The 24,989-nt window shown below is 49.6% G+C and overlaps 2 protein-coding genes across 3 annotated transcripts in view; one reads left to right on the forward strand and one right to left on the reverse strand.

Moving 5' to 3' along the window:
* GAREM2 (GRB2 associated regulator of MAPK1 subtype 2) overlaps positions 1-353 on the forward strand; it is a 12,225-nt gene extending 11,872 nt beyond the window's left edge. The window contains exon 7 of the mRNA XM_026080224.1: positions 6-353. Coding sequence (XP_025936009.1) covers positions 6-238 — 233 coding nt within the window. The 3' untranslated portion in view covers positions 239-353. The remainder of the gene's footprint in view (positions 1-5) is intronic.
* A 1,555-nt stretch (positions 354-1,908) lies between these two features.
* The window catches only part of HADHA (hydroxyacyl-CoA dehydrogenase trifunctional multienzyme complex subunit alpha), a 28,785-nt gene continuing 5,704 nt past the window's right edge, over positions 1,909-24,989 (reverse strand). The window contains exons 4-20 of one of the 2 annotated variants that reach the window (XM_026080192.1): positions 24,771-24,904; positions 23,382-23,520; positions 22,167-22,286; positions 21,984-22,086; positions 18,471-18,593; positions 17,675-17,793; positions 16,800-16,856; positions 12,746-12,855; positions 12,327-12,461; positions 11,543-11,714; positions 10,758-10,844; positions 8,120-8,260; positions 6,857-6,925; positions 5,733-5,928; positions 4,723-4,837; positions 3,957-4,102; positions 1,909-2,532 (exon numbers count right to left, since the gene is read on the reverse strand). In XM_026080192.1, coding sequence (XP_025935977.1) covers positions 2,387-2,532; positions 3,957-4,102; positions 4,723-4,837; positions 5,733-5,928; positions 6,857-6,925; positions 8,120-8,260; positions 10,758-10,844; positions 11,543-11,714; positions 12,327-12,461; positions 12,746-12,855; positions 16,800-16,856; positions 17,675-17,793; positions 18,471-18,593; positions 21,984-22,086; positions 22,167-22,286; positions 23,382-23,520; positions 24,771-24,904 — 2,112 coding nt within the window. In that variant the 3' untranslated portion in view covers positions 1,909-2,386. Of the gene's footprint in view, positions 2,533-3,956; positions 4,103-4,722; positions 4,838-5,732; positions 5,929-6,714; positions 6,926-8,119; positions 8,261-10,757; positions 10,845-11,542; positions 11,715-12,326; positions 12,462-12,745; positions 12,856-16,799; positions 16,857-17,674; positions 17,794-18,470; positions 18,594-21,983; positions 22,087-22,166; positions 22,287-23,381; positions 23,521-24,770; positions 24,905-24,989 lie in introns of those variants that run through there. The other variant, XM_026080193.1, reaches the window with a different exon arrangement.

The following is a 24,989-nucleotide window of genomic DNA, read 5'->3' on the forward strand; positions in this document are numbered from 1 at the left end:
CGGCTCGCCCTGGCTGCCGCCCGCCGACCTCTCGGCCCTCTCGGTGGAGGAGGTCTCCAAGTGCCTGCGCTTCATCGGCCTCTCCGAGGACGTCGTCAGCTTCTTCGCGCGGGAGCGCATCGACGGCAGCATCTTCGTGCAGCTCAGCGAGGAGATCCTGGCCGACGACTTCCGCCTCACCAAGCTCCAGGTGAAGAAAATCATGCAGTTCATCAAGGGCTGGCGGCCCAAGATCTAGCCGGACGCTGGGGTCCGTCTTCCCCCCGCATGCCAGCTCCGCTGGCAAACTCGGTGTGCCTCCCGGGCCATTGCCCCATGGCCATGGCCTCACCACCGGTGCCTGCCTGGCCACCCTGGACCAGGAGCATTGCCTTGCCCCGAAGCCGAGCCAAGGAGGCTTCACGGAAAGGGCTCCCGCAGAGCCGTGATAAGTCACGGCTCCGACTCTCCCTCGTCCCCTGGACTGAAATCTCCCCCTGGCTCACTCCGGGGTGCCCACGTGTGGCAGTGCCTCCTCCCACGGCGCTGCCAGGCTGTCCCCCACAGGGTCTCCTCCACCTTGTCCTCCACGGCCGCTCGCCCCATCTTCCCAGGGAGCTCGGCCCCATTGCCCCATCCCCTTTTCTGTTTTAACACTGGACGGTAATTTTGGCCCCAAAGGGCTGGAAAATATTGAAGTTTGCTTTGACTGGTTTAACTTAATCCTTGTGGATTAGYGTAATAAACGTATGGGAGAAAACAAGCCACTGGAGAGGCCCCTTTCTTGGGGAAGCGGGGCAGAAAGGGGCCCTCGGTGGATCGAGGTGCTGCTCCCACCCCTGTGCCCTGCACGCCCTTGGCACCTCGCCTGGAGTAGGTGCGCGTAGATGCCCCATCCCCAGCAAGTGGCCTGGGTCCTGCCCCGTGGCATCACCCCTGGGAGCAGGTCAGTGCCCTTTCAAGGTCAGCCACAGCCCTCGCGAAGCCCCATCATTCCCAAACTTCCCCGAAACAGCACGCTGCAACCACCAAGGGCTGGAGCAGCCCAGGGCCCTCATGCCACCCGCAGCTGCAGCTCAAAACCCCACAGGGCCCTGGGCATGGTTGGGTTCATCAAATCAGGTGGGGCCAGGCAGGAGAGGACAAGCAGCAGGGCACCCCCCCAGGAGGGCCTGAGCCCCTAAGGCCCAGGGAAGAGGAGCTCGGCCCCATCCCAGCACTGCTCCCAGGGAAGGGGGACACGGACAGCACCACACAGCAGCGTGGACACGGCTCCTGGAGATGCTGCTTTTCCTCCGGGGAGGGTTGAATGTTGTTTTGCAGCTCTGCAAGCAGCCGGATGCCTCCCACAGTGTTACAGAGGACAGCAGAGGCAGGACAAGATTATGCCTCAGCCTGTTTTTATACYGGTAACTTTGAGAAATGAGCACACACACACCACATGAAAAGAGCAGCATTGCCCAGGTCCCGGCCTGGGGTAAGAGCCCCGCTTGGGCTACAGAGAAAGGCTGGAGCCCAGACAAGGCAGAGCTGTGGCCCCCAGCACCACACRGAGCCAAGGAAGCGGAGGCCAGGCCAGCTCTGAAATTAGTGACAGGTGCACAGAGATTTAAAGCCTTTTAGTTTAAATTGAGCTCTCCCCAAGGGGGACCCTTCTGGCCTTTGGCTGCTTGATTTGCAATTACAGRAGGGTCCATCTGCCAGGATAACCCTGGCGGCAGCGCTCAGGGCCAGACAAAAGAGCCRGAGGCTCCTCGCAAGCACTGATTGATGGCGGAGGTGACAGAACAGGGCTTTGTTCTGCACTGCTACCCTCCCCTGCCTTTCCCCACCCTCTGGCAACTGCCGACTGCCTCTTTGTCGGTCTCACAGCTCAGCACACTGCTGGCCAGCGTGGGCGGCYCCTAACACATCAAGAGGACCCCAGAGGATTGCCTGAATGCTTTATTTCCACCCCGAGTGGTTCCATTCCTCAGAGCYGAGAGGCTGCTGCCCCAGTGAGACAGGATTAGAAGCAGGCATGGAGTCCAAACCTAGGAGACGGGGATTTATTGTTGGAGGTTTACAGAAAGCGAGGCCTCAGAGCCAGCCATGTCACAGATGCTGCCTGCCATGCTGGGAGCTCCAGCGAGCGCAACATGGAGGTGAATGCAGAAGAATTTCTTTCTTCCAACATGGAGACCCCAGGTCCACGCTGGCAGGGGACGGAAGTGCCCAACATACAGTAGCTGATAAGGCACTTGAAATGACTACAAGCCACAAGGCAGTCCACTGCTTCCCTCCTTCCTTCCTTGCCTCCCCCAGGTACGTCGCAGATTAACCTACAGAGAATGAGGTGTTGGTGGAGAGCTGGGGGGCCCCAGCTCTAGCTGTCGGTGCATCACGGGCAGGAGGCATTGGGCCACTCTCACTGGTGGAATTTCTTGCTTGGGTTGTTGGCGTAGTCCAGCAGCAGCTGGCATGGCGTGAACTGGCTTCCATAGACGGCCTCGTACTTCCGCAGCTTGTCCACCAGCTGCTTGGCTCCATAGGAGTCTGTGTACCTGAAGGGACCTGCCAGGGACAGAGGGATAAAAGTGGGATATGTTTGTATCAAGGCAATGAGAAGCACCAAGGTGCCTGGAAGGGTGAAAGCACTGGATTCAGCCGATCCATCCTTAGGCGGAAGGGACCCCAGCGTCTGGGCAAAACGCCATGTGGGCGCGTGGTGCAGGAACCCTGCTCTCTGCCTGCTGATCTGCACTGAGCAGAGGGAGACTGAACCACTGTGGTGGCAACTTTGGGGATAGTCCCAGTGTCTGTATGAGCTTCATCCCAGTCAGAGCCCAGCTGCTGATATGCTGGAGCGAGCATCCATTTTGCTTGGTCTGAAACATCCACCTTAACGTTGGCAGCAAAGCTGCAAGGGTCCCCCGAGGCCAGAGGACATGCTGGGGGTAATGCAAGCCTTGTGAGCACAAGGAAGGAGACAAGCTGGGGCATAGATCAGTTGGGATTTGTCTCTGAGTCTGGGCTTGTCTAGAGAAGGTAAAGTGCTGGGTACTCAGTAGCAGCACTAGCTTGTGACTGAGACCATCTAGTACCCTCCAACTGTGACCCAAACCTCAGCTTGTGCCTAATCCACTGTCCGACTATGGCTGTGTTCATCCAGCCAGGCTGCAGATGGGTCCAAGAGAGCCCTGCCCATGCTCTTGGCTGGCTTGAGCAAGTAAGCCTTGGCCTGAAAATCACAGCTGTGCTGCACGGTGCTTATCGGCTTGGTTTTATCTGTGCCTTTTGTGGGCATGAGGAGGGGAACAGTGGGTACTTGGCACCATTCTTGAGCTCTGCATGCAGTGGGAGACCAGGATTCCAGAAGCATGGCAAGAACTCTGCCTGCCCACCCAGGCGAGCAGCTACGGCAAGAGAAGAGATACCAGAGCCAAAGTTCAGCCTCACTTTCCACTGGCTAAGAGACACAAGACCGCACAAGAGGAAGCCAGGGATCTCTTGAAAATGTAGGTCCTTTGCAAATCTCCCACATACCCCACAACTAACAGCCATGCTAAGAGGTCTTCCTTTGGGGTTATGGAAAGGGCTGACAAGGTTGGGGCTAGCATGACTCTGCCTTCTTATTCATACCTGAAGACACTGCAAATGGCCCGGTTTGATTTGTTTGATCCTCATCACCCTGGAAAGCCCTGTAATACAGTTGGTCCCAGCAGAGAGGAACTCCGCAGGGTCCTAGCAGAAATGTATCACACACCTTTAAGCAGCCCTCAGCCCCACCACCCCCTCTTGTGTGGCTGGCAATGCTGGAACATCTCTGGCTCAGGCTTTATAGGAGAGAAGGAACTCAGGCTGGACAGGATTTGCAGTTCAAACCTGGCCTTAAAGGCTGCTTATCTCTGGTGGCTAGAGCCCACTAGGCATGCCCACCACACTGCTTTTGAGCCAAAGCGTGCAGTCTCACAAGCACCCCAGATGAACCCACTTACCTCCCAGGTATGGCGGGAAGCCCAGGCCAAACACAGCACCGATATCTCCCTCCACGGGGTTGCTGAGGATCCCTTCCTGCAGACACATGGCTGCCTCATTCACAAACCTCGTCACCAAGCGCATCTGGATGTCCTCCTCAGTGCAGCTGGAAGGAAACAGTCTTTAAGGTTCTGAAGGTAACAAAGCAGTTGGATGGAGGAGCACGTGAAGCCAGCAGAGAAGGGGGACAGTGCCAGGCTTGGGGTGGGGGGGAAAGAATTGTTGCTCACGGGGACCATCCCTAGCTCCATGAGGCTAAGGAGTACTAAGATCTGTGTTGCAACCCAAGGCAGGCGAGCAAAGTGGCAAGGACTTGATCAAGTCAAATGGGAACTGCTCCAAAAGACACTTCAGTGCCAGGCTGTTCAATAGGTGTGACACCAGGAAGGTCTGGGTTCCYGAAGGAAAAGGCAGGGGCTGAACCAACCCACCTGCTCCAACAAGCCCCACCACAGGGAAGCTTTCTGCAGAAGTGCTCAAGTGAATGCTGGTAAATTCAGGCATGTCCATGTCCCCACTAGCACAGGCTCTCCAGAGCTAACAGCCTACACCCAAATATGCCAGCCGAGACCAGCCAAATGCCATCTATAGCAACTCCATGTTCAACTCTGTTCTCCAGTGCTGCCTGGCGTGGCCCTCCTGCTGCTGCTCAGAGCCAGGAGAAGGAGCACTTGGCAGGGGGTAAGAGCCAGCCCGCACAGCTGCTCAGCTTGCGCAGTTACTTACACTTCAGGCCTGGCTGGCACCTTGAACCGCGCCAAGATCTCATCCATGCCAGGATTCAAACTCCTGTTCTTCACCCCCTCCTGGTAAACGTAAAAGCCTTTTCCTGCCTTGCGGCCTGCCAGGGAAAAAAAAGAGACAGTCACATCCTGCCATGTGTCTCGCTTGCTGGGGACACCTTTGCCTCTGAGCTTTTCTTGTGTTTCTGTTAGCACAAGCAGATCCTCCCAGCACAGGCAGCTTCTCTGCCTTTCAAAGCAAACATGTTTCCTGCCTCACCAAGGACACAGAGGGAAGGAGACTGTCCATCTGACTCCTTGGCAAGGTGCTGCCACTGTGCCAGGCCCAAATGCCTTTGCTAGGTGCACACAACAGTCAAAAAATGTCACTGCTTCCACGGCTACAGCAGCAAAAAGGCATAGTCCTTGTACATGCTTGGGAGGGAGGGACAGAGATTACAAGATCTCCCGAGTAATCCTCACTGCCAGTTTCAGTCAGAGGCAACGTTTTGAGGGCAAAAGCAGTCATGGCCCAAGTGCAGGTCCCACTGACACGCACCGCTCTGGCCTGGCTTGTTCAGCAGCACAGCTGCCTCGGCGCCTAGTAACACTGGGGAACAGCTGCCATACGGAGGAGCCATGATCTTTCCTTGCATACAGCTTCTAAATCTCAGCTTGGAGCTTGTTTCACTTGAGCACCTTTATTTCCATTCACTTCCTCCCCACATCCCAGAGTGTTCATGCAGGTTTAATGAAGGGGCCAGACAGAGCTTCATGTCATCTTGTCTGCTGCCTYGGCTCTGGGCAGCATCTTTGCCTGCTGCAGCCATTTCTGCAAAGGAAGGTCTGACTGCAGCCTAGGGTTTACTCAGGGTTCAGCTGAGAAGGACTCCTGCCCCATTCGCAGGACTGTTTCTCTGCTCTCTCGCCTGAGGCAGAGAAATCTGATGGATGCTAGTACTCTTCCTTGAACAAAGAGGAAACGTGCTGGTTTAAATCAGCCTAGTGTCTCACCTAAGAAGCCCTTTTCCACCATGAGCTTGAACAACTCGATGTTGGCTCCTCCAAAGCGCTCGCCAAAGGCCTTGCCGAGGTCCTCAGCCACATGCGTGGCCACATCCACACCCACCTCATCGATCAGTGTGACAGCACCGACGGGGAAGCCAAAGGCTGTGGAGATGGTGTCTAATTTCTTTGGGTCAGTACCCTCCTGCAGGAATAGGAGGAGAAGCAGTAAGATCTCTCTGGATGAGGACCCTCCCCCATCCGGGGCCACTGACTGCAACCAGCCCCATTAGCTATTTGAGAACGGACAGGAGCAGCATAACTGAGCTTGCACCACTCCTGACTGTCTGCTGCTGCTGTGTAGGGAGGGAAGAGCCTCATCACTGCCTATACTGGGTCCCGTCACACCACAGCTCAGACAAGAGCGTGCTGGGGACGTCCAGGGAAACTGGGGCTGACATCCCACTGCCACTTGTTGACAAAGTGTGATGCAAATTTCTTACAGCTGGCACCAAGCCTGGGGCAGGACAGGGCTCTCTTCTGCAAGGTGCTTTGCCTTGAACGCAACAAAAACCTGCTCACCTCAAAGGCCAAACAGGGCAAAGGTAGGACATGGTGGGCAGGGATCTGCTCATGGTCCACCCTGCCATTGCAGGTCATGCCCTGATGAAGACAGCCTGACTCATCACAGCCCAGGAAGATGCTCTCAAGTCTGGCCACTGGGTCAACGGCAGAGCCAAGAGAAACCTGCACGCTCACTCCCTGCCTTGCTCCCGGTTGCCATTTTGACTCCTGCGATTAAAACCCTGCTCTCTGCTTTGCAGCTCTGGGCTGTTTTGCCAGGGAGGGCAGCTTGCAGCTTAGGGAGAGCTGCCTTGCAGACAGGCAGTGTCCATTCCCCGTGTCACACRGCACAGATAACGGCGCACCCTTGCGCCTGCAATTCACCCCCCGCCTCACGTGTACCCTGGATGTTTTCAAATCTAGATACCGTATTGCAACAACTGTCCAACCGAGCTTCCTGACAGCTCTGGGTAAGAGATGCGGCTCACGGGACATGTACCAAGCAGGAACTGAGTGCAGTGGCTGGACAAAGGGTTTGCTGGATGCTCAGTAGCCGACCGAATACACACCTGGAGAACTCGGACCACTTCTGCCAGCATTGGCCCCAGACACCTGGTGGTATAGAAACCAGGCCCATCCTAGGGGAGAGAAGTGCAACAGGAAGGCAGGTGAGTTCAAACAGCAGGAACACTACCTTTATTGATCACACAAGAACTGTTTCACAGTCTGAGCTGCAGTTCAGGCACTGACAGGCAGAGACACTGAACTGCTCTATTTTTAATGGTCTGTAATTGACTTCTGGAACAGCTTTTACCTGTAGGGCTCACCAGGGTTTGAAAACCTTCAGAAATTTACTCCCTGGAAGTCCCCAGGGTGTTTTTTATTTAAAATAGTGCCTGGAGGTCCCAGGCAGGCTGCAGAAGTCCCCTCGCTTCACACCAAGCCCAAAAGGCTGCCTGGGGGTAAAGGGTGCTCAGCCTGAGTGAAATAGGCATTAATCTGTTGTTTTACCTGCTGATGTTGCTCACAAAGTCAGGAAGCAACAGATTAGCTGCAAACTGCCATTCAGGGAAGCATCTAATTTGGAAGTGAGGATTAGAGAAGCACAGTATCTCCACTGGCCTACAGAGACACCTAGGGCACTTTTAGCCAAGCCAATGTTACCAGCGCCACAGCAAACACCTGCTCTGCAGCACCGGCAACCTCACACTTCAATGAAAAGACAAATCCGAACATACACTTATCAAACTGCTCTGAACCTACAAGCTAATCCTGCCGCACAGGTGAAATGGCATCACTGATGCTTTCTACTATGGAGCATGAGACCTGCTCTGTTTAGAGGGCCATGTGCTTAACAGCAACTGTCAGCCTAATGAACCAGCCCAAACCCATGGCTTTGTGCCCTGCTGCCTCYTCCTAGAGGCCACCGTGATTCATTCACAACTCCTGACTTGCTGTGCTGCACTCAGTCCTCTCCCCCCGCTCTGTGCAGCTCTTCCCTGACACTTACATGTGTGTTTCTGCCCTCCCTCTCACACGAGATTTAAACCCAAAGAGAGGAGGATTACTGCTCACAGGTCCCTCTATTTCTGCTGCTCCGCAGGGAGAAGAGGCAGTGAGAGTCCTGCCCAGACTCCGCTCTCAGATGCCACTTGAGACTTCAGCCTCCTGAGGGATCACCTCGGCACTAGCCCACTTCCAACCTCCCTTTTGACTTCACAGCAGACGTAGCTAAGGCCAGTGTATTCACAGCCATGTTACATCCTCACCTCAGTGCACAAGACTGACCTTTATTCATTAACCCAGCTCCTATTCGGGCAGTATTCCCTCACCTTCACCACGATGACAACCTTGCCCTGTTTGAGCCCAATGGCAACAGCAGAGGCAGCTGTGTCCTCGGATGTTTTGTCTGTGGTGATGATTTCCAGCAGCTGCATTTTGTCAACAGGGGAGAAGTAGTGCATCCCGATCACCTAGGGCAGAAGGAAGAATGGAGGGTTAAAACAGACTCTGGTGCCCAGAGCAATCGTCTGGGAAAGTCAAGTGCCCAGCTGCAGGAGGAAGCAGGCCAGCACAGGCTGCAAGACTTTGTCACCATGCTGCGCTATCATTCAGCCACATATTCCACCAGATCCTTCTCCGAGGGGGGCACTTTCCAGCTCCCTCTCTCCTTGGCTTTCCCAAGGATGCAGCATATGCCCACAGCTCTCAGCCCACTGAAGATCAGTGCGTGCTGCTCAGCTCTGTCTGTACTTGTTAATGGTCTGGCAGCAAAGCTTTCCAGGGAATCTTAGCTGAGCTCAGACCCCCCCGCGAGCCATGGGCACTGCATGATCTGCAGGCGCTATCTGACTTGGGAAAGCGGCCACGTTCCTAAGTGGTGCTTTTCCTGAGCTTTCACAGCGGAACAGCAGTCACAGAGACAGCTGTTGAGCAGATTCAGTGTTCTGCTTTTTTTTTTTTTTTTTTTAAAGTGATGAAGTAATCTACGGACAAGGCGGCACATTTCCAGAAATTAATTATAGAGGTAAGCGAAGCCTTCCTTTGGGAATGGCATTTAAATGTAGATTATTCATCTCTGTGCCTGATCTTCCTAATACAGCCATGTAATCAGGATGTCATCTTCATGCTTCCTGGAAGCTATGCTTGGCACTAAGATCTACATAAGTCAGAGACACCTTGCAGGAAAGTTGCAGACTGCAAAAGTAATTAAAGAAAATGCATTAATTAGTTAACTGATTTCCTATTAGCTTCCCCATAAAGAGGTATTACATGGGCAGTTTATCCAGCAAGAGGATGCTATTTGCGAGTATGAACAAATAAGACAGTTTGCATTTCAGATGCAACTAAGGTCTGAACAGCAAGCCATAAAGAGACTCATGAAGGTCACAGGTACCTCTAACAGCTGGGACACACATTTTTACTCTACAACTTTTACAGGTGTCCACAGAACTTCCACARGAAGATAAGTAGCAGAGGCAATGAACTGCCCTGGGTAGATTTGAGACCCTTGCAGGAACTGTAGGAATTTAGGGAAGCAGCTGAAGGCACCTGTGCAGCAGCATTTGTGTAACACTTTCTGACAGAGCTCTAGAGCTTCCCTTTCCTTCTCCCAAAGCTGCTACTGCCTCCCCTTCCCACATATCTCAAAGAGCCTGGTTCTTGCCATGGGATCATCTTGCCATGGGACATGCTCACTCTGGCCTGCATTTTCGGCAGCCTGCTGGCCCCAGGCAGGCAAAGCAGATTCCTCAAGCTAGGGGAAAGCATTTCCCCCGTGTTATATCAAGGCCACCCAGACTGATGCTTAGCCGTTGGGAGGTGATGCTACCTGATCACACAGATCCCTCACACCACTCTGGACACCGCAGTGTCATGTCTGGCCTCCCCTCCTGCTGCTCCTGAAGGGTGCATGTCTCCTGTAAGGCCTGTGTCAGATCTGCCAGCCTCATAGTTAACAGATTATCACAGATGCCCTCAGCAGTCATGGATGCCACTACAAAACTGTGTGTGCAGCTGACTCCTCTCAATCCAGTGCATTTGCATGTCTCAGATAGTAACTCCACCAAATGTGTCCCTCACGGCAGGCTGCTCCATGTGAAACAGAGTTTGACCCAGATATCCTTTTCTGGGCTATGGCTATGGGATGAGGATGCAGCTACCAGGGAGGAGCAGGCCATGGCACTGCTGCTTAGACTTGAGTAGAAGCAATAAAGTACCCTCCTGTTCAGGTGGATCATTTGGAGCCACAGAGAAAACCCACCACAGAATCACAGAATCACAGAATCGCTGAGGTTGGAAGGGACCTCTGGAGATCATCTAGTCCAACCCCTCTGCTCAACCAGGGTCACCTAGAGCACATTGCACAGGATTGCATCCAGGCGCGTTTTGAATATCTCCAGAGAAGGAGACTCCACCACCTCTYGGGGCAACCTGTTCCAGTGCTCTGTCACCTTCACAGTGTCACCCGCCTCAGGAGCTGATCCTATGGCTGACCAGTAAAAAAAATGGGTCCATGGTCCCAGTTTCAGCATCTCTGAGTTCAGCTACCAGCCACTGACTTTTCTTCCCTTTTTGCTGCTACATTAGTGCCCTTCTCCCTAGGAAGGTACTTCCCTGCCATGGCAAATGACTCCTACATCTAACGAATTTTCTCAGCTTGAGTCTTTCCACAGCTTCTCTGCCTCTTGTGTGCATTACTGCTTCCTGAAGCACTGATCTCCCTGCAGTACTGTGCCCTGCTGCACCAACATCTCACTTGGGGCAAGTCCACCTTCATCCCCTTTGTACCTATCCAAGGATCACAAGCTCTTTGTTCAAAGCTTGCACTGGAGGCAGAGGTCGAGCTGTTTCACGTTCTGAGGAGGAAGCAGAAGATCCCAGCCCTCCTCAATAGCAAAGCCATTTGCCACTAGCAAGCAGCTCAGCACAGAGCAGACTCACAGCAGGCCCATGGTGTTGGGCACTCACCTTCTCTGGCCTCTTGCTAGCAGCAGCAATTTGGCTGATTGGGAGGGCAGACGTGTTACTGGCGAAGATGCAGTGAGCAGGGATCACCTGTGGAGAAGGGGGGGGGAAGACAGTTTAAATGTCCAAGGTCAGATTCGGACTGTGATGCGCAGAGCCCTGAGAGAACAGCACTAGCACAGAGCATCCCAGCATTTGGTAATGCCTTACGAACAAGATGAATCTCTTTCAATCCGTCAGGGCAGACAACATTAGAAACTCATCCTAAAGCAGCAGTGCAAGTCAGCCAGAACTGAACTGCAGGACAGCTACACTGATCTCTCTCCAGGTTTGTGATACTGGTCTGTCTCAGATCCACCATGATTCTGCCAGTTCATTGCGACCACGTTAGACACTAAGGAGGGACTCCAGAGAGGAGCACAGGCCAGTTCCTTTAATATACACAGCCACTTTCTCAAGYGTGCTCTTGAACAGAAAAGGAGCAGTGGCAGCAAGCTAGGGATAGCAGGTAAAGGACTATATAKCGTGGAAATACAGAAGGACATACCTGTCACAAAGCACTCAGACAAATGGAAATTTTTTTGGAGTGGCTCCCAGGAGTCCAGGTATGTCAGAACTGGATAGGAAAATTGCTGTTGGCACCCACCCATGTACTGAAATGAGTAACTAGTACCAAGCACTARTCTGCAGCACAGAGGAGATGTGAAAAACCCAGCAGGGCAAGACACACTGAGYGTCCATCGTACAGGGGCTATGTCTAGCACAAGCTGCTCAGAACTGACACTCACAGCCTCCACTTCCTTCAGCACTTTGTGCTTGATGTTAATGTCCTCAAACACAGCCTCGATCACCATGTCTGCTTTCTCAAAGCCTTTGTAGTCCAGCTGGCTCGTCAGGTTGCTGAGAATCGAGTCCCTCTCAAATGCTGTCAGACTCTTCTTCTTCACCTTGCTGTTCAGCCTAGGGAAGGACAGCTCCGTCAGAGCTCCAGGCTAGGCCCTGGTTCATTGTGACACCAARCTCATCCACCCCTCCTGGAGCTGGGACCCAAAACACCATCTGCAATCCAGCAAGACTGTCACTCTGCCTACTGGCCCCTCTTTCCATCCGGAAGAAGTAGGGCCCTGCTCACGCAACTCTTGGTGCATTAGTCTGAAGGTCAGTCATTTACAGTCCTTAGAGTTGTGCAGCTGAGCACTATCTCTGCTGAGCCAGGAGCATGGGGGAAAGAAATCCAGCTTTTCAGAGGTTTGATCTGATGCGTCCCGACAAGAGCACCCCCCTCCCCTTAGTTCTATAAGCTACTGCTAAATCTAAAAACGAAAGCAGTCACATATTAGGTGGTCTACCTACCTAAGGAACTAAGGCTGAATACACTGGACCTATTTCGTAGCAATATCCCAGCACACTGCATAGGGCAACCTTAAAAGAAAGCACTGTTGTGATATCTACTGGAAGAAGACTCCAAAGGGACAGACGTGTCAGGAGTTCCCGATCGCCTAAAAGTGGAGGAGTATTTTGACTAAAGGAGGCCTCAGCCAATCTCGAGTGAATTCCTTTAAGCTCCCATACCCCTTGAAGACCTGCTGCTGTCCTCTGTCCAAGCCTTGCTGTGCTGTGTCCTTCAGAATGGTCTTCAGTCCTTTATCCACTGAAACCTGTGCAATTCCAGCTCCCATGAGCCCTGCTCCCAGCACAGCCAGGGTCCTACACAGAAAGGGGAGACACATTCAAAGCCAGAAATAGCTGAATTTCTACTGCCAGTCAGACTCATACAGATCCTGCCCATCTAGGTGGTACTTCTAGTGAGGTCACACAAGAAGATTTCACTTGTGAGCGAGACCTCTGAACTGCAGAAGATTGGCCTTCTGGAGCTGGAAATCTCTCTGCTATGCTATGCTGCTTTTCAGGGCTCTAGACCAGTCGGCCCCAACAGCCTTTCAGCAGAGGTTCTCCGACTGCTCCTTTAGGCATCCCACACTTGCACTTACTTGACCTCTCGCTGAGGTGTTCCAAACTTGTTCTTCTTGCATTGCACCTGCCCACGGTAAAGTCCAAGCAGCGCCTTGCTTTCTTTAGTCATTGCAAGATGGCCAAAATTCTGGAAGAAAGGAGAGAGGGAAGCAAAGAGTTTGGCCTTTAACAACTGTCACACTTTCAACATGCACACATCAAAAATATGCCAAAGGGGCAGCACAGTCACCCATGCAATTGCACAGACTAGTAACCTGAACAGAAATGGAAGAGCAGACAGGGCATGTGCGTCCTCTTTGCACAGAGTTACCTTCAATGCTAAGCACAGCCCACTTTGCATTATCACCTCCCATACAGGCTGCCAGAAGGCAGTAGGAAACTGCTCTTTCAATGTCCTTTTCCATAAACAATATAATTCAAAGCTTCTGAAAAGAGTATGTGCCTCTAACCCTCAGGGTCTGCCTAGTAGGAGCCTGTCAGGGAATGAGAATAGCCGTGATACTTTTACGTCCAAGTCCTTCCTACCCACTGACCCATTCACAGCTTATTGCCACTCCTCGTAGGACTCTCCCACCACACTCTGGGAAAGAGCTTTCACTGGCAGTTCACTGTTGTGCTGGTAAACCAGAAGCAATCCTGCTGCCTCAACCAGCCAGCAGCTGTGGAGTCAGGATGAGATCAATGCAGGAGCCGATCTACTTCCCCCAGTGGCAGGACCAGGGCAAGTACGTGGCCCTTTCTACCCCCCCCCCCCCACATCCTCAGCTAGCTGGGGACCAGTGCCCCAGTGACTGACTGCCAGGTAAAAGGATCCTGCCTTCAGACTTTTTGACACCTTTTCAAATTTTTAAACAAGCCAGCTCTCACTGAGAACTGTAGCCTGATGCTACTTTCAGAGGATCAGGGTTGTGCAACAAAATCAAAGCAGTCAGGAACAGAGGCAGGAAGACAAGAGACAGTCTAAGGTGACAGCAAACTAACAAGGCTGTCCGAGCCAAACCAGCTAAGGAAAATCCAGCTCTAGAAAAACCATCAATACAACATTTTAGAGCAGGCAGTATCTTCCTTAACCACTGTCCTGCGAGTTAAAGACTCGTTAAAATACCAGACACAAAGCCTGTAAGAGAACCTGCAAACCTCCTATCCTGGGGGAAAGAGAGAAACATTAAAAATAAATAAATAAATAAGACATCACACAGACGCTTTGTCTTTAGAGGGTTCTGGGAAGATCTCTATCCTGCTGCTATTTTGAGGAAAAAACATTCATCCTCTTCTGAAAGGAACAAAGTATCCCCAAACTTTTATTTAGCCTCAGATCAAATGTAGGTGGAATGAATAACTGGAACAGAAGGGGTACATCCAGGAGATCACTGTTAAGGTATGAAGCAGATGGCTACATCTCAGACCAGGACCTAGTCACTGGAAGAGAACAAAAGAAACTACTAGACATGTCACAAGAAACTGCTCGACATGGCAGGTAACTGTGTGAGAAGGTGACAAAAACTACAGACGACAACARCCATGACGAACAGCTGGATTTCATTGGTGGTAAAGGGGGAGTGACATGAGAGACGACCAAACTGCAGAGATAAATGGACGGGAACATTGGGGACCTTCTGGGGTGTCAAGTTTTGCAAGGCCAGCAGTGCCCAGGTAACCATATCAGCAACAGTGTGTAAGGCCAAGATTACCTTATCAGTATCAAAATTCCAAATCTGGGTACAGATGTAGCAAAATTGGGGCCAATGAGGGAAAAGTATTTAGGAACATGTTGTTTACTGGGGAGGAGACAAGGGCAGAGAAAGGGAGGGATCAACATGGCCGGGGGAAGAACAAGCACATGAAAATGGAGAGAGGTGGGAAATAAAAGTGTCAGGCATAAGCAAGCTGTTGGTCAGAACGCTTGTCTGGCCGAGTGCTACACCTGATCACCAGTCTGTCCTGTCTGCAAATTAAACTCTATGCCTGTCTTCCTGTGTGTGTGCATGCATCTCTCTAATTATTAGCAAACTTCAAGCTGCACTGGAGAGCATGTAGGACAAGAGGTCTGGGGCCAGCTGCTTGATAGACCAAGGATCTACAGACAGCTACTGGAGGGACGTACGTGTGTGAGTGTGCGTGCATGTATGCACATGTATAACCACTAGTAAATCTCAATTCTGATCAGCCAAACAGGAGTAACAGCATCGGTCATCCCTGTTGTTCATGTCTACGCGCCTGCTGTTTGTGTTTACATGGGTGCTAGTAAAGGCACTGCTCTGCCTGTGCTGATCCATGTGGCCAGCTGTGTGCGTATGTATCTGCATCTTTGCAATACATGCTCATTCTCACCACCGGCTGGATCTAGGAATGGGAAAAAGCAGCAAACAGTCTGAGAGGAGAAATACTTTGGGCCTTAAAATGCACAAGGTTTGACTTCCCTTAGCAGTCACTACTGGTACTAAACTTAACCAACGTGCCAAGAAACTAAAGGATCGAGGGCAAAGGATCAGTGAAACGGAAGCTTATTTCACAGAATCACASAACAGTTCAGACTGGCAGGGACCTCTGGAGATTGTCTAGTCCAAAACTKCTGATCAAAGCAAGGCCAGCTAGAACAGGCTGCTCAGGATCGTATCTAGTCAGGTTTTGAATATCTCCAAGGACAGAGACTCCACAACCTCTCTGGGCAACCTGTTCCAGTACTCAATCACCCCTACAGTAAAAWAGTTTCTTCTTATGTTTAGGTGGAATTTCCTGTGTTTCGATGTGTGCCCATGCCTCTTGTCCTTTCACTGGGTGCCACTGAAAAGAGTCTGKCTCTGCCRTCTTTACTGCCTTCCATCAGGTAGTTACACACATYGTTTAGCCTGGAGAAGAGAAGGCTCAGGGGGATCTTATCAATCCCAGCTCTCTCAGCCTCTCCTTATGTGTCATATGCTGCAAGCCCATAACCATCTTCATGGCCCTTTGCTGGACTTGCTCCAGTAGCTCCATGTCTTTCTTGTACTGGAGAGTTCAGAACTGGACACAGCACTTCAGGTGTGGCCTCAGCAGTGCTGAGTARAGGGGAAGGATCACCTCCCTCGACCTGCTGGCAATGCTCTGCGCAAGGCAACTGAGGATGCTGTTGGCCTTGTTTGCCACAAGGGCACATTGCTGCCTCACGGTCAACTTGTYGCTCACCAGGACTCCTAAGTCCTTCTCTGCAGAGCTGCTTTTCAGAGGGTTAGCCCCCAGCCTGTACTGGTGCCTGGGACTATTCCTCCCCAGGCGCAGGCCTTTGCATTTCCCTTGGTTGAATTTCATGAAATTCCTGTCTGTCCAGTTCTCTAGTCTGTCAGTGTCCCTCTGAAAGGCAAGTACCAGCCAGTATTCTGACCAGAGTGGTAAATAGATAGGTAAGATCCGCAGAGGGACAGAGAAGAGAGAAGTCCTGTTTTGGATGAGAAACAAGAACTGAAAAACAACATCTATTCAACAGTACACAATTATTCATGGGTGAAAAAGGGCTAGCACTAAGTATCTGGACTAGAAAACATGACAAACAGCAAACAAGTAATGGAGAATCAACACTCTAAGCAAAGATGACAGTGAAAAAAAGGTGGCAGAAGAAACYGAACGCTGGTAAAAATGAAAGGTAACAAGTTTTGGAAGAAATGACTTAGTTATACCACGTTACTGAGGAGTACTCATGAGACTAAGACAGCACTATACCCACCTATAGAGTACCTGTTTCATATGACAATCAATCAGTCAAAAAAAACAAACAAACAAAAAAACAAACAGAAAATCCTACTATGGGACATGTAGAATGGTGAACTTCATCTGGTCACTCCCAACTCAAAAAAGATAGAACAGACAGGAATAAGAAAAGGCYACAAGCTCTTTTCACTGATGAAGAAGCTTGAAAAAACAGTTCTGTTGTTTAAGATAAGCCATTTTCACAGTCCCACTCCCAGAAGAGGGGGCAGGGATCAAGGCACCATTTTGAGCAGCCTGTGAAGAGTATTTTCCTTTGTGCAATGCTAAACACAAGTCTTCCACTTCTATATAACACACCGATTACTACTAGGGACCTAATCTCCTTACCTGGGATTCAGTGAGGTATCCAGCGTCATGCCCCTGATCAAGACCAGTCTTTACAACCTAGTCAAAGAAGAGCAGTAAAGATACGCCACTGTTAAGGCATGCCTGCCAACAGCTACACTTTAATTACTTGTTCAGCTGTGCCTCCTGTTTTCACCATCAGCCCTTCCCCAACATTCAAGGGACAGTTGAGACTCTCTGGATCCTGTCAGTGCTGTCCAAAGCAGAGCTATGAACCATCTGGTCCTTCCAGCACAGAGCAGCTACAATGGCAATGCACTTTCTGTCGGGTTAAGTTTTACACATACCTCGCACTTTCAGGAACTGTTTCAGTAAGACTGTGCTCCCAGGGTCAGAGGGAGACATTCACTGGTTTTAGACAAGTCTTGGCAACATTTTAAATAGTGAAAAGTCATTTTAAAATAATTCATCCACGGGCAATGTTTTCAAGCAGTACAATGCCTGTGTTACTTAGGGGACTAAGTTTTAAAGTTTTGGGTGCTTAGTGCTATGAAAATAGCAACTTGCCTTGCTTCAAACAGGTTAATTATCTCATTAGAAACTGTACAGGAAACCTGAAGAAACTGCAGCTGAAAGTTGCACAGAAAGTTTCCAGCTAAGCCTTCCCTCATTTGGGATTATTGATCTTTCCCTTATCGGTGCCAGTACCACATGAATTGCTGGTGATATTCTGGGAAGCTATTCTGAATTTGAATGTTTGCTCCATACAACACAGCCAGTACTCATCAAGACTGATCTTCTGTAAAGTACTGCGTGGTTTGACTCAGACGAAGGAACCACCTTCCCTCTCTTTGTTGCCATGTTTTATCCTGCAGATTCACCTTCAATGTAGTTTCATGTGTCTCAGCAGGAGTTACCTCAATGATTTTTAGTGGAGCAGGGTAGAGTCCTTTGGTCTGCTTCTGAACTTTGCTCTCCACTGTCTTGTAGACTTGCTGCCTCACAAATGGAACAGCCATGGCATAATCTGTTATCTCTGCAAGATGGGACAGAACACATCTCAGCATGGTCCTATATGCATAACCAGCCTTTAAATGACTAACCTGAATGTTGAAGACTATAGGTGTGAATATTGCACATCTGGAATAGGAACGTGCACCTGAAACCCAGTTAGACACAGCTAGCATTGGTCTGGTCAGATGGTTTTCTATGGCTTGTTCCAAGGACAYGTCCCTTTTAGGGCTAAACTATCCTCCTAATGCAGTCAGTGACAGACTGCAAAGCTGACCTGTGGAGCAGAACTTGCACAGACAGATGTCATCATTTCTGGGCTCTGCTAAAGAGGACCAGTGCAGAGCAGGTCCATGTGCCTCTCCCCACTTGATTACACAAGGCTGGTACAAAACTTGCTACTAAAGCTTACRAGATGGATAGTCCTCCGGGGGGAGGTGCTGTTTCCTCCCCCAGGCCTGGCTCCCTTCTAGTACACTTCAGGAGTCACCATGCACAGCTCTGGCAATGCCACTTGAAGATCAGATGTGCAGAGTAATGTTTTCTCTATCAACCCATCTGGTTCTGGAGACTATTACAACATGAAAGAACTTTGTTTTGAAGCTGGAATTAAAAAAGAGCATGAACATACCCCTGAGAATCAAAGTCGCATTATACTCACTACAGTCTCTTGGGAGTTGGCTATGATACCCATAGACTTACTCTGTATTAGCCCTTTTGATCTTTTGGCAGACACAGTCTTGTTGGCTAGTCCTCTGGCAAAGCCAATTGCTACTTCCTCCAAGTACTCAATTGTTCGTGCTTCTGGAGCTTTCAGACCTGGCCCTGTGAACAAAAGAAAAGTTATGAACAAGATGGAAAGGCTCAGCAGGAAAGCATTTGAAAAGACCAAAACATTTAATATCCATGGCATTATGCAGAAATGCCAAAATGCCAATTCCCAACAGTAGACAGCAGTACGTTCCTTAAACATCAACACTGCTGTCATGGAACCATGGAATAATTTTGTTGCAAGGGAAGACTGGAAGCCATCCGGTCTAACCCACTGCTCAAAGCAGGGCCAACTTCCAAGTTAAATCCAACTTTGGAATTAGATCAGGTTGCTCAGGGACGCGCTCTGTCACATTCTGAGCACTTCCAAGGATGGAGATCCTGCCACCTCTCTGAACTCCCGTGCAATGTCTGACCATCCTCATTACGAAGATCTTTTTGTAACATCTAATTGAAATTTCCCTTGCTGCARTTTGTGTCTATTCCCTCTCATCCTTTCACTTTGTGTAATTGTAGGCAACACCTATATCTTAACAAAACATAAGTGTCTTGCCTTCCCACCTCTTGTTGCACCTCTGCTTTCCTATGTGGTACAGTAAGTCTGCACAACTGAGTTGTACTGACACTATGGCTATTAAACATCCAGGCAACACTTATCAGTAACTGCATCCCTAAAAGTTATTTGTACTGGAGCCAATGCACAATAAAACCTCATCAACCTTTGACCTTAGGTGCAGGAAACCTCTCACTTGCTTTAGCTAGTACCAAATACAGTAAATTCCAACCAGATCCCAAGTGGCATGCAATCCACCTCGCTGCTCATCTGTGCTAACAAAGCTGTCCTAAAAACAACAAAGCAAGCCATTACAAAGGCATGTTTTAGCAAACTCTGGGGGTGGGTTGCACAATTTCCAACCACAGGGCTGATGTCATTAACACAGGAGAACAGAGCACAGGGTTGAAAATGCAGTTATGCACATTAAGCTGCTGGAGGCAAATAAAATGAGTAATTAATGAAGGAGCACTGCCCAGTAAATTTTCACAGGATCACCACAAGGAAACTGCAGCTGAAAGCGCAGCCTTGGGCTGGGCTGCCTCTGACCTAGCAGAACAAACTTGACAAGATTACAACTCTGCATCCTTAAGCTGGGCAATCTCATTAATCTTTGCTGGGAACAGCTCCAACCACACCCACATGCTGTACAGGGTCCTCAGAGCTAAGAACATACCACAGCAGACAGCTGCTCCCTGATAGGGAAAACAGTTATTTAAAAAACCACCCAAAAAACAACAAAAACAAAGAAAAAACAAAGACTCCCCCTCAACTCTACAGAATTTGAAGGTTTCACTTCTCTTTTCACAGAAACTTGAGAGCGCATATTCTGCAGACTCCAGATCCTGCTGCCTGCTGGAGGGTCTCCTGGCAAGGAGCAGATAAAGGAACACGGGCATTTTGACCAGATCATAAGAGCTCACCATTAGGATGTTTTACCTTTCCCTGGCAGTAAGTCAGAGCCAGTCTAGAGAAAAACAGTCCAAACTTAATGATACAGCAGATTTCATTTTACAGTCAGCTCGGAAAATTTACCCCAGAGCTGCTGCCTAGTCTGCGTTTCAGCAATGACCAACAGCTTTTAGAGCATTCATTGGAAACTTGAGAGTATTCCCACCTCCAAGGGTGAAGGGGTTTCTGAGCTGAAACCTTACCAGCCTGCAAGTTCCCTTCCACCACATCAAGGCAACAYGGGACCTTTAGCTTTAGTGATGTGAGGTGCTACAGTATGTGAATACCTCATTTCCCCTTTCCATTAGCTTTGCGTTCAATGCCCACAAGCTCTGGACTTTGATACTGCAGCTGGAAAAAACACTTTATTTATAGACCTGAACTGTAAGAACTATTTAGGTGAGGTGGTGAAATCCACATATGTGCTTCTTTACCTGCAGTTGCCTTTCAGCATCTTAATTGCTGTAGGGTCTTAACCAAGGAAGCTTCAAGCTGTCAACTAGCATCTGCTTAAKTATATAAAAAATCTGGGCACATTATTAAATGGATCAAAAGAATGCTGAAGAGTTCCTTATTGAAGGAGAACTAATAGCACCCCATGAAACCTCTTCCTTGGATTCTACAGTCCATCTACTTCTGCCATTCCCACTAGATGAAATTGTCTCCTGATTAATGCTGCCTTTTTCCTTTAGAGCCTTCTATTATCAGTTAAAGCATCACCACAGATAAAGCTGCTTTTGCCCAGACATTCAGAATGAACATGAAATACTCAGCAAAAAGCCTTCTGGCACTGGGTGCTGCTTGAATGAACAAAGAACGCCTCTAAGGTTCACAGATCTTTTTTTTGTGTTCCTCCTAAACGCTTATCTGATCTGAGTTACGATTCCTAACAGCTCTTTAAAAGTTCAGGTTTCCTTTTAGCAAGCCAGAGTAATCATTGGTATAAAAAGCCACATTTACAAGACCATACTTAAGCAACTACGCAGTGGTAAAGTTTACTCAGCAGATTTTTTACTCAAGCCAGGGTGCCACTGACCCATTTTGTAAGTCAGAGGAAAGCTAAAGACATCTCACCCAGCTGAACAGCGGTATGTGAAACAGARCAGACACTGGGGCTTCCCCTGCTTTTCTCAGGATAGGCAGATTTTTTTTGTTCATCAAATTAAGGCACGAATCGCCCACTGGGTCCTTCGGCCATGCTCTGGCTGGGGAAACTGAGCTCAGCACTCTGCAACTATGTGGTAGTATCAGCTGCCACGATGGTTTCTAACTCCCAGCTGCAGCTGTTCAGAGCTTTCGGCAGAGGCTGCAGAGGGTTGGCCCCTCCAGTCAGCTACCTTCCAAAAAAGTTGCCCTGATGCAAGAACAGCAGAAGCAAGCAATTATTCATTAGCCCACTTAGGAGTTGGAAGTGCAATTYGGTCTGCAACTTGCAAGGAATTTCTCCATCCAACTGAAAGTCAGTTAGCAAGTCAGAGCACCTAAGCTGTGGGGGTTGGCTTCTTCTCAAGATCTTGTCACTGAGATTAACATCTGCAGGCTGCATAAATGTAGGCATCGGTCACCTAGTCTCCTTTTATTAGGGGTTGCAATCTGTCCCTCTGACATGATAAATGAGGAATGCAGGTTCTTATCTGTATAATTAGCTTACGCAAGAGAGCCAACAGGCCGACCCTTTATTCTAACCTTTCCCTATTCACTTAGCTTTAGCCTGAGCCTGACATTTCAAGGTCCCTGTACACATGCTTCTCAGGTGGGAATGGTGATTGCACTGCAGAGCATCGTAAGGACTTTCCAAACCACACACTCTGCCTGCATTAGACTGCTGGCTGCATGGAGGGCTTCTCCACTCATTTCAGCAAGGTGGAGAGGTTAACCGACAGGCAGGAGATCAGCTTCCTAAGCAGCTGGAAGACAATGCTAGCATCCTCATGTCTGACCTAGTGGGTCCACCAGCTGGTCAACCAGACCCATCTTCTTTGCTCTGTCAGCACGGATGTTCCTCCCAGTCAGCATCATATCAAAGGCAGCAGGAAGTCCCACCTGGAAGGGCAGAAAGGGGTTTTCAGAGTGGGAGCATGCCGTGAAGCAGAAGGGGATATTAAGATTTTTCTCCTACTTACCATCTTTGGCAGCCTCTGAGTGCCCCCTGCCCCTGGCAGGAGTCCCAGTAACACTTCAGGTAGGGCCAAGACTGTTTTCCTTTCCTTTGTTGCTATTCTGTAGTGACAGGCAAGGACAACCTTAAAATGGGAAGAGAAAACAACTCAAGATTTCCCTTTGAGAGACCACAGAAGAACTGGGCACCCATCACAAAGCTCCCTTCCACACCCTGCCCCAGTTTTCCTCTTCTCATCCCCAGTTCCCTAGCTCAGCTGCCGCAGATTCCCTCTGTGCTCATTCATGGCTTCCTCCAGTGAGAGGAGGGCAAACAGGGCTGATGATAGCAAGCAGCTATTGGCATGGACACAAGAGAACAGATTTGAGCCAAGCTATTTTTAAATCTCATCTGGACTCTCAGGGGCTAAATTCATTCACCGCACTCAGAGCACAATCCCATTTATAGAGCAGCCATGACGCTCAGTCTATCACTGGATCACCAAGTCCAGATTCTTCACCATTGTGCTTGCAAAAAGCTGAAATTGCTTGAGAAATCAGTACACAGCTGAAGAGACTCCATCCCCAGAAATATATTCCATTTTAGTAAAAACTTTGCTGCAGGAATAATCACAGAGCTGTTCAATTTACAAAGCCTCCTCTTTCCTCATCATTACACTGGGCAGAGATGAGAAGATTAGCTACTTAAGAATGCATAATCCTAAACAGARATTATGAAGCAAATACTGCACCCAGCTGAAGTGGCAAGTGAGAGGGAATGTAGGCCAGGTTGGAGCCTGACCAGGTTTCCCAATCTCATCCTTCTCACAAGAACCTTTAAAAGAACACAAGTTGCTGGGATGCAAGGCTTATTTCAACTGAAAAGAAGCTATTTCCAGCCTGGATTCTGCCAGCAGCATTTATCTAGATCCAAAGCCCGCTGGAAACAGCTTGTTTTCCCAGGAGTGCCCTCATCTGAATATTAGCCTAGCATGCACAGATTTATATTTGATTAGCTCTCTTTCAACAGTAGCAGAAAAATTAGCATGGCAGAGCCCTGAAGCACAACCAAACCATTAATTAGCCACGAATTCGTTTGAATGGATGTACAGAACCCACGTCAGGCCTCAGATCCCTCTCACACCCTTTCAGAATAGTCCTGCGGGCATCATTTGGCTAGTTTAGAGAACCGGTGCTACCAACTCCCACTGTTGCTTGGCAGACCCCAAACTGTCCAATACCTCCAGTCCTCCTCCCAGGCAGGAGCCACTGATGGCAGCAACTATGGGCTTTGGAGACTGCTCAATTTTTTCTAACATCTTCTGTCCTTCCTGAGAGAGCTGAGTCACTTCCTGAGAAGTCTTGCAGGCTTCAATCATGCTGCAGTGAGGCAGAAAGGCTGATCAGAATTGGAAAAGCACTGAGAAAACAGCAGTAAAATGGAGAGTGCTTCAAGGATTTTATTCCCCTCTTCCCACAAAGCTCCAATGACTGACAGACAGGCAAGAGCTATTTAGCCCCACAGATTTAGATTAACGGACAACACAGGAAGACTACCAAAATCAGTGGGTTAAGTCACTGCATACTGACATCGGACTGTGCCTGCAGGCAGTGAATGAGTTTCCTTGTGTCAGAGCTCTGAAAGCCTTTTGGGGAGAGAAGGAAGGGTCATAGGAAGCCTCAAAGCACTTGCCAGGAAGGGTGGAAGGGAGAGACCAGGATCACTTTTTAGAGGAGCAGATGGCCAGTGCTCTGACGTTGCACTCCGCCAATTAGAGACTCCCGGAGCCAATTATTCTCACAGAGGCTAGCAGTGTTTGCCAGGCAGGCACAATTCAGCAGGCTCACAGCGTTGAGACCAGCAGAAACCTCTTAAACACAGCCTGTCCTTTTGCCCTGCTTACCAGCTAAAGCTACTGCCTCCTTCCCACCACAGCATGGATCAAGTCTCTGCTCCTGAATAAGGCTGGACAAAAAGGTAACAAGTTTTTGAAGGGCTGATGTGTAATTTACCTTCTCCGCTCAGAGCTTCCTGGCTTTTAATGTCTTTAAACAACTGTTCTGTCATTCCCAAGGCAGGACTGGCAACTGATTGCACTCCAGGCCCAGGTGAGAGCACCCACATACGGCCTACTCACAGCCTGCAAGAGTTACTCAGCCTGGGAGGCTGCTCAGATGCTCCATATGGCGGAGAGCCAAGACTGCCTAATCAAGGGGCTGTGTTGGCCAACTGCCAGGCACTCAAGAACCAGCTTAAATGAAGTTCTGCATGCAAATTATCTGTTCTTGTTGTGCCCCAGACCAAAGTACAATGCTCACCCCTGAGCCAGACGGGGAACTTTCCTTGGCTGCACCCTGGCAGGCAGGAAGGAGCGACCCAGTGCTAGAAGCAAATGGGGTTTAATGCCTAGCCATGTTCCTCTTCATCAAGGCCCTAACTTCATTTAAGCAAGTTCCTGCCAAGTTACACATCCTGTGCACATGGATTTCATATCCATTCTCCGCCTCACCCCTGTGGAAATGTCAATGAGAAACCGCTCAGACTTYGCAGCACACCAGACCTTTTGCCCCGGATGCTGGACTTCGGAGAAAGCTCCATCAGCATAATTTCTACTGCCACCCAAACTTACTCAAGATCTGCTCCAGCAATGAAAGAGCCTGGCTTTGAAGAGATGAGGACGGCACTTTTGACAGCTTCATTGGCCCAGATTTCATTCATTACATCAGCAAGCTCCGAGTGCAGTTGTCTGGATAGAGTGTTCACCTGAAGGCAGCAAATACACATTGTAAACAGAAAGCCCAGGAGAGAGTGGAGTTAAACCTCTGATTAAGTGCTGGACTCAATCATC

This window comes from Apteryx rowi, unplaced genomic scaffold (genome assembly GCF_003343035.1).
Source record: "Apteryx rowi isolate R43461 unplaced genomic scaffold, aptRow1 scaffold_511, whole genome shotgun sequence".
NCBI classification, from domain to species: Eukaryota; Metazoa; Chordata; class Aves; order Apterygiformes; family Apterygidae; genus Apteryx; species Apteryx rowi.